Source organism: Chiroxiphia lanceolata, chromosome 26, assembly GCF_009829145.1.
Source record: "Chiroxiphia lanceolata isolate bChiLan1 chromosome 26, bChiLan1.pri, whole genome shotgun sequence".
Taxonomy (NCBI): Eukaryota; Metazoa; Chordata; class Aves; order Passeriformes; family Pipridae; genus Chiroxiphia; species Chiroxiphia lanceolata.
In genome coordinates, this window is record NC_045662.1 from 812,697 (window position 1) to 820,770 (window position 8,074).

The 8,074-nt window shown below is 53.1% G+C and overlaps 1 protein-coding gene across 1 annotated transcript; it reads left to right on the forward strand.

Moving 5' to 3' along the window:
* The first annotated feature begins 3,183 nt into the window (after nucleotides 1-3,183).
* LOC116798891 (feather keratin Cos1-1/Cos1-3/Cos2-1-like) lies at nucleotides 3,184-3,575 on the forward strand. The gene has a single exon (XM_032711585.1). It carries the CDS (start codon nucleotides 3,199-3,201, stop codon nucleotides 3,502-3,504), a length of 306 nt encoding a protein of 101 aa, XP_032567476.1. The 5' UTR covers nucleotides 3,184-3,198; the 3' UTR covers nucleotides 3,505-3,575.
* The last annotated feature ends 4,499 nt before the right edge of the window (nucleotides 3,576-8,074 follow it).

The following is an 8,074-nucleotide window of genomic DNA, read 5'->3' on the forward strand; positions in this document are numbered from 1 at the left end:
GCCCTAGGGGTGTGTTGGGGCTCAGTGAAGCACCTTGTTCTTCCCAGCTTCCTCAGATCACCGTACACTGTGACCCCACAATTTGGCACCACACTAGCAGGAGAATCTTTTCCAGAACAAGCCAACTGTCCTGAAAGCCCCCTGAGCTGTGGAGTGATGGCAATGAGTCCGTGCTGAGGGTGGTGTCTGTTCAAGCTGCCCAGAGCTGTGAATGAGGAACAGCCCAGTGACTGAAGATGGTTTTTCTGAGGCATGGATGGAGCAGCCCTTGCTGGAGGGAAATTCAGCTCTATGTGGGACATGGGCCTGCACCCAGCACACCAAAAGGATGACACATGGTGAATCCAAAATTAGAGCATGACTCGCCATGGGTTGGGAGAGTCCATTCCAGGAAATTTGCCTACTGAAGGCATTCCTTTGCCCTCCTGGGGTGAGTCCCAGCTGCCTCCATGTCTGCAGGGCAGGAAGAGCATCACTGCTTGGTGTAGTCTGAGAGCTGGGTTTGTACCTGGGGCTCTTCTGGGCACGTCCCCTCCCTGAGCATCCCCAGGCACGTGGAGCTGCAGAGTCCTGCCAGGCCACATTTACTTGCGAGTTGGGCAAGTTTCTGCTTCCCAAATGGTACCAATTTATGCTCCAGGCTGAGCCAGTCTGGGTCAGGGGAAAGGGACCATGATGAAGCACTAATTCCAAGAGAAGTCATGTCATGTGAGACCCAAGGGTGTGTTCAAGGTGGTGGGGAGATGTTTTCTGCAACCCTTTCTTTAACTCCACAAAACATTCAGGAAAGCTCCTCACCACAGCCTGAGACAAGTCTCAGCCCAAGTAGATAAGGCAGGTGTATCCATTCCCTTCCACCCTCTGCTTGTATGGATTGGCTTTTCTCAGGCAATCCTTGACTTGAAGCTCACCCACTGCTGGAGGTGTCCCACTACTTCCTTCAACTAGATGAGAGGGCACAGCAGCCTGGGAGAACTCCTAGGTGATGACTGAGAGAGAGAAGGCATTGACTCCCCCAGCCTTTTCTCTGGACACTCTTCAGGAAATCAGCTGCCCATGTCAGCAGTTGCACCACGTTTTCCTTGGTCAGTCTTTAACTGTTTGTGTAGGATAATGTTTGTTGTCTATTCCTCTGGATGTGTCTCAAGACTCAAGGCATGCTGAGCTTTGATTTTTGTAACAGCACCCCAATGCTGTTCATAGAAATATGAAATATTTCTAAATTCCTTCTTTGAAGATCATCCCTTCCTTCAGCTCCAGGACACTGCATTTGGATGTTGGTGGTCTACCTTCATAACCCCACTTGGTCAAAGCCAGTCTACTCAGACATCTCCTTGTTTTTGAGTATTGGGCTGGACCCTTTTTGCTCTTGAACCATGTGCTGCCCAAAAGCTGTGTCCATGAAATCATCCCAAACAGCTGCTTAAGCTGAATCTGCTGTGCCTGAATCCAGGACCTGTCCTGTGCTACTGGCTTTCCTTCCTGCCATCAGGTCTTGACTCCAGTGTCTCTGAGGTGTGAGAACCAAGGTTGCCCTTCTTTGAATTCCAATGTTTCCAACCAGTTCTTCCCTTTTAGGAGCAGCTGTGCAGAACCCATCATTTCCCATGATAGAATCACAGGATCCTTGAGATTGGAAGGGACCTCTGGAGATCATCTGCTCCAACTGCCCCTGCTCAAAGCATGATCAGCCTTTGGAAGATGCTCAGGGCCAAGTCCTGTCAAGCTCTGAATTCCTTCAAGGATGAAGAATCCACAACCTGTCCATGTCAACCACAGACAACTTCTTTACCAACATTACGCAAACAATGTCTTTTCTTATGTTTCCCTGGAACTTCCCATGTTTCCAGCTGTACCTGTTGCCTCTTGTCCCTTCACTGGATAGGACTCAGGAGAGTCTGGCTCTGAGTTCTGGACTCCCTCCCAGCAGCTCTTTTGCCCATTTCTGGGAAGTGTGCCCGGATGCCCTCTCTCCTCCAGGGGGACAAGCCCACCTCGGGCAGCCCCTCCTGTCCCAGGGGCTCCAGTCACTCCCTGGGCTCTGAGGCCCTTTGCTGGACTGGTACCAGTATGTCCGTGCCTCTCTCACACCGGGCAGCTGCTCTTGGTGGCAGCTGCTTTCTGAGCACTGTGGAGCAGAGAAGAGGGATCCCATTCCACAGGCTGATGGCAAACCCCATCCTAAGGCCACCCAGGATGCTGTTGGACACCCAGATAACCTGGAAAACCTCCTTCCCAGAGCAAAAGGCACCAAGAGGAAGAGACCTGAAACCATTGGCACAACCTGGCTGCCTGGAGATGCCACAGCTTGTGATCCTGGAGGAGAGTGGAGAAAGATAGAAGAGAGAGAAGCAAGTGACACATCCCTAAGGACGAGGAGCTTTTTGGGACTGGTTACATGTGCTGCATGGGGAAGAGCTGGGGCACTTCCTACAAAGGCAGCAGCAAACAGTTGCACTTCAATGCCCCAGGCCAACATTTCCTGCCCCCACAGAACCCTCCAGCACTTCTGCCCCACTGACAGGATTCTACCTGGGCTATCGTTTGGCTTCTCATTGTAGCACATGAAAGGATCCTGCAGCTCAGAGAAGGAATGTCAGAAATGAGGAAATGAATGGCAGCGTTTACAGAAACAAAAGCACAGTCTGTGCCATTGGTTGGGATATTTTGCTTTGGAGATGAGTCTGCTGGAAAATTTCTGCCCTTGTGGAGTGACTGTGAGCCTGGGGCAGTGCAGGAGAAGTATAAAAGCAGGCTCTTCTCCCCACTCACATCAGTCCACTTGCCTCCATCTTGTTGGAAACAAGGTGAGGTTGAAGACTTTTCTCCTCTCCTTCTTTGTCTTCTTCCTTCACAGGTTTTTTCAGCACATACCTGTCACTTTGTACTGTGCTGAGTTATGGGGTGGTTTATGATGGGAGAGGGATGGGGGCGGAGTCTTCATGGCAAGAGGCTGGGGCTTGACTGAAGTGAGTGACGGAATAAGTGGAAAATCCCTGGGCCTGGTTGCTCTTGGCAGGGAACTTTTTAGCTAAACAGAAGGAGAAGCCTGTGGACATCAGTCTAGCACTTCATGCTCTAATTTACATCTTGTCTTGACAAGGCATCTGCATGGTGCGATGAAAGGGTGCTCTTCAAACACACCTCATGCCTTGATTTTTCTTGCCCTCTGTCCCAGGTGCAGCTCCAGCCCCAGACATGTCCTGCTACACCCCGTGCCTGCCCTGCCAGCCCTGCGGCCCGACCCCGCTGGCCAACAGCTGCAATGAGCCCTGTGTCAGGCAGTGCCAGGACTCCAATGTCTTCATCCAGCCCTCCCCCGTGGTGGTGACCCTGCCCGGGCCCATCCTCAGCTCCTTCCCACAGAACACCGCCGTGGGATCCTCCACCTCCGCTGCCGTTGGCAGCATCCTCAGCTCTCAGGGAGTGCCCATCAACTCCGGGGGCTTTGACCTCTCTGGCCTGGGCAGTGGCCTCTGTGGCAGGAGCTGCTTCCCCTGCTAAAGCTGCTCCCTGCTCTGGGCTCTCCCCTTGGATCCACCTCTCTTCCCTCCCTTGACACATTAAATTCTGCTGCATCCCAGCCCTCGCCTCAGTGTCATCCTTTCCCCTGCAGACACTCTCCCAAGGCACAGATGTTGCCCCAGGGGGTTTCTGGGAGGGGCTTCTTGGGGATGGCTTTGCACCATTTGTCAGGCTGGCCCTGAGTGAGCTCCGTCCTGTGTGGAGTGACTCTCTGGTGTCTGAATTTCTGCCTCTTTGCCTCAGGACACAATTACCCTCCACTGTCCACCGACAACCAGATGTTTGCACATCTTTTCCTCCCTAAGCTCCACTCTGTGACACAAGTTCTCAGCAGTGAATGTCTTACTGACCTGACACAAGAACCGGCTTCCCATCAGACTGCAGGAGAACCCTTCCTGACATTTTTCTGTCAATACATCAGTTACTCTGAGTTCCACCAAAATCACCCTGAACACTTCCTTTTCCAGTATCTCACCACACTCATCATCATAAATTTCATCCTCTTATCCCATCTACATCTACTCTATTTCTCTTAAAAACTGTTGCTCCTTATCCAATCGCTACAGGCCTCGGAAAAATATCTTTCTCCCACTTCCTTATACATCCCCTTTACATATTCAAAGGCTGCAATAAGATTTCCACAGACCCTGCTCTCCTTGTGCCTGAAAAACTTGGACTTCCTCAGCCTTTCTCCATAGGTGTGATGTATCCATGTGATCGTTTTTGCAGCTCTTCTCTGGAGCTGCTCTAACAGGTCCATGTCTGTGTTGATATGGGGACCCCAGACTGGACTAAAGGCTCCAGGGGAGGTCTAGCAAGAGCAGACCAGAAACAGAGAATCCCCTCCCTTGACCTGCTGGCCATGTTTGTGTTGGTGCAGCCCAGGACATGACTGAATTTCTGGCCTGAAAGTGCACATTGCTAGCTCATGTCAAATACTTCAACCTCCATTTTCTCTGGTTCCTTCTCTGCAGTGCTGCTCTAAACCATTCCCCTTCCAGTCCTGGCCTTGTTGAAGTTCCTGAGTCCCACACGGGACCATTCCTCAAGTCAGCCAAGATCCCTTAGACTGAAACACTTTCCTCAAGTGCAGCAGTGCAACCTTCAGCTTGGGTCAGGCACAGCCTTGTTGAGGGTCCACCCAGTCCACTCCCCATGTCATCGATGAACATATTAACAAATATGGTCCCAGTATTGACCCCTGAAGGACACCAGTCAGCACTGGTTTCCACTTGGACCTTGAGCCGGTGACTGTGCCCCTGGGGCACCGTCACTTGCAGGTGTGGAAGGAACCCATGACTCCAGCTGAGCCCCCGTCAGATCCAGCCTTGCCCAGCCCAGTCCTCTGGGCCTCGCTGCTCGTTCTGTGCAAGGGACGCGTGGCTGCTGCACAAGCTGGTTGAGAAGCCTGGGCTGTGGAAGGCTCTGGGAGGGCAGAAGCCCTCAAAGCCCCCAGGAATTGAGAGGAGAGGGTCGGAGAGGAGAGGGTCGGAGAGGAGAGGGTCGGAGAGGAGAGGGTCGGAGAGGGTCGGAGAGGAGAGGGTCGGAGAGGGTCGGAGAGGAGAGGAGAGGAGAGGAGAGGAGAGGAGAGGGTCGGAGAGGGTCGGAGAGGAGAGGAGAGGAGAGGAGAGGAGAGGAGAGGAGAGGGTCGGAGAGGAGAGGAGAGGAGAGGGTCGGAGAGGAGAGGGTCGGAGAGGAGAGGGTCGGAGAGGAGAGGGTCGGAGAGGAGAGGAGAGGGTCGGAGAGGAGAGGAGAGGAGAGGAGAGGGTCGGAGAGGAGAGGAGAGGAGAGGGTCGGAGAGGAGAGGAGAGGAGAGGAGAGGAGAGGAGAGGAGAGGAGAGGAGGAGGAGGAGAGGAGAGGAGAGGAGAGGAGAGGAGAGGAGAGGAGAGGAGAGGAGAGGAGAGGAGAGGAGAGGAGAGGAGAGGAGAGGAGAGGATAGGAGAGGAGAGGAGAGGAGAGGAGAGGAGAGGAGAGGAGAGGAGAGGAGAGGAGAGGAGAGGAGAGAGGAGAGGAGAGGAGAGGAGAGGAGAGGAGAGGAGAGGAGAGGAGAGGGAGAGGAGAGGAGAGGAGAGGAGAGGAGAGGAGAGGAGAGGAGAGGAGAGGAGAGGAGAGGAGAGGAGAGGAGAGGAGAGGAGAGGAGAGGAGAGGAGAGGAGAGGAGAGGAGAGGAGAGGAGAGGAGAGGAGAGGAGAGGAGAGGAGAGGAGAGGAGAGGAGAGGAGAGGAGAGGAGAGGAGAGGAGAGGAGAGGAGAGGAGAGGAGAGGAGAGGAGAGGAGAGGAGAGGAGAGGAGAGGAGAGGAGAGGAGAGGAGAGGAGAGGAGAGGAGAGGAGATACAGCAATTTATCTTGCCCTGGGTGCCATCATTCTGGGACACGAGGCTCAAACCAAAAAAAGCCTCAGAGGACAAGAGGAGAGGGAATGGAACACCAGTCTGTACTGGTGCTGGCTGGGATGGGGGTCACTGTCTTCAGAGCAGCCAATGTTGTTCTGTGCTTCACATGTGTGGCTAAACCAGTGCAGAGAACACACCAAAGCTTGAGCTATTGCTGCACAGGCCTTGCTCACCAGCAAGGCCATCTCTCTTTCTCACTCTGCATCCTCTGCAGTGCAGTCCAGGGGTGGACAAGAAGATGGAGGTGACACAGCCAGGACAGATGACCTCAGCTGACCAAAGGGCTATTCCATGTCATTCGGAGTCATAAAATAATGGAGACATGAAAAGACCTTTGAGACCAAGGAGTCCAACCATTAACCCAGCACTGCCAAGCTCAACACTAAACCCTATCCCCAGGTGTCCCATTTACACATCTTTTAAGTCCCTCCAGAGATGGTGACTCCACCACTGCCCTTGGCACATATCACACCACGTTCAGCAATAAAGCTCTGGGCATTTTCCCAATGGAGCCATTCTTGGACACTGCCTGGGCACTGGGCTGCTGGTGCCAGGTACAGGGTGATTGCCTTTGAACCACTTGGGTTTCTCTCTTTTTCCCCATCCCTTCACAGATTGTCCTGATGTTGACCCCAGGATATCCCACTCTCTCCAGTTCTCCCCCATCCCTCTGGGTCAGTGGATCATGAGAAGAGCTGCTCTGTGCTTAGTGCTGCTCATAACACCACACAGGCCCACGGGCAGTGCTTGTCCTTGCCCTCCTCCTTCCCTGTCTGTGCCCAGGGCTTCCTGGGAAAGCTGATGGAGAGATGGAGGCAGGGAGAGATTTAAAGCAGGAAGAGAGGCAGCGGGTGTGGGCTGCCCAGCTGTCTCCAAGGGCTGCCCAGGAGCTCTCCAAAGCAGTGCAGTGACAGCAGCACAGGCTGCAGAGACTGGGAGCTGAGGGAGGGGGATGTCTGCAGGACACAGCAGGGCAGGACGGAACATCTTCATCCCGAGTCCTGATCACAAGCTGGCTTGGTACCAACTGGCCACGTCCCCACCCACACTGCCTCGGCCCCTGGCATGCACAGCCCCAAACAGGGGGTTGTGATACCTTCCTCTCTCCCCAAAGCTCAGGCGAATGGGGAGGACAATCTTGTAGGCTGAGACAAGAACAGTTTAATAATTGAAAATAAAATAAAAATACAGCAACAATGGTAAATGTTCATAATAATGATAATAATAGGGGAAAACCTATTATTATGCACAATACAATTGCTCACCACCCTCTGACTGATGCCAGACCCCCCTTCCTGATAACTCCCCCCAGTTTATATAGACTGGGCCTGATGTTCTATTTGTGGAATATTCCTTTGGTGAGATTGGATCACCTGTCCCAGCTCTGCTCCCCCTCAGTTTCTTTTGTCAACCTCATCACTGGCAGAGTAGGAGGCAAAAAAAAAAAAAAGACTTAGGATAAACAGGACTTATCAAAAACCCAAACCATCAGTGTGTTATCAACACCGTTCTCATTCTGAATCCAAACCACAGCACTAGAACAGATACTGAGAACAAATTAACTCCACCCAGCTGAAACCAGGACACAGGGCCAGAGAAAGGGGCTCCTGTAGTGACCCCATGAGAACAGGAGCCACTGCCCCAACTGTGCCCAGACCCCGAGGACTTCCTCAACCCCCTGGGCTGTGTGAGCAGGAGACCCAGGGGAGGCACGATGCTGCTCTGCTCAGCACTTGCCTGGTGGCATCAGCCCTGTTGAGGACAGGCTGGAATGCAAGAACAACCCTGAGCAAGGGGGGAAGTTCAGTGCAGGGTGTTTGGGATGATAAGGAGGCTGAGCACGTGACTCAGGCACCAGGACTGCTGAGTGTGGAAAGGAGAATGCTTTGGTCAGAGAGATAAAATCGTCCTTGGAGCAGCTGCAGCCAGTGAAGAGGATTGGTTCATTCTATCCAGGCACGAGCAGGTTGAGAAGGTTGGAAAACAGCAATAGCCTGATGGAGCACATTCAGACACTCCTGTCTTAAAAGTCAGTGAAACACCTTTCTCTAAAACTGCCTCTCAAAACAACCCCTGAGCAACATCTCTCCACCTGGAAATCCTTCTGGAGAGCACCTGCAGGGGAAAGGATGACACGGAGGCGAGGGCTGGGATGC

Bases quoted from the DNA above. Each gene is read 5' to 3' on its own strand.
- LOC116798891 (XM_032711585.1), top strand. From the start codon at position 3,199: ATGTCCTGCTACACCCCGTGCCTGCCCTGCCAGCCCTGCGGCCCGACC.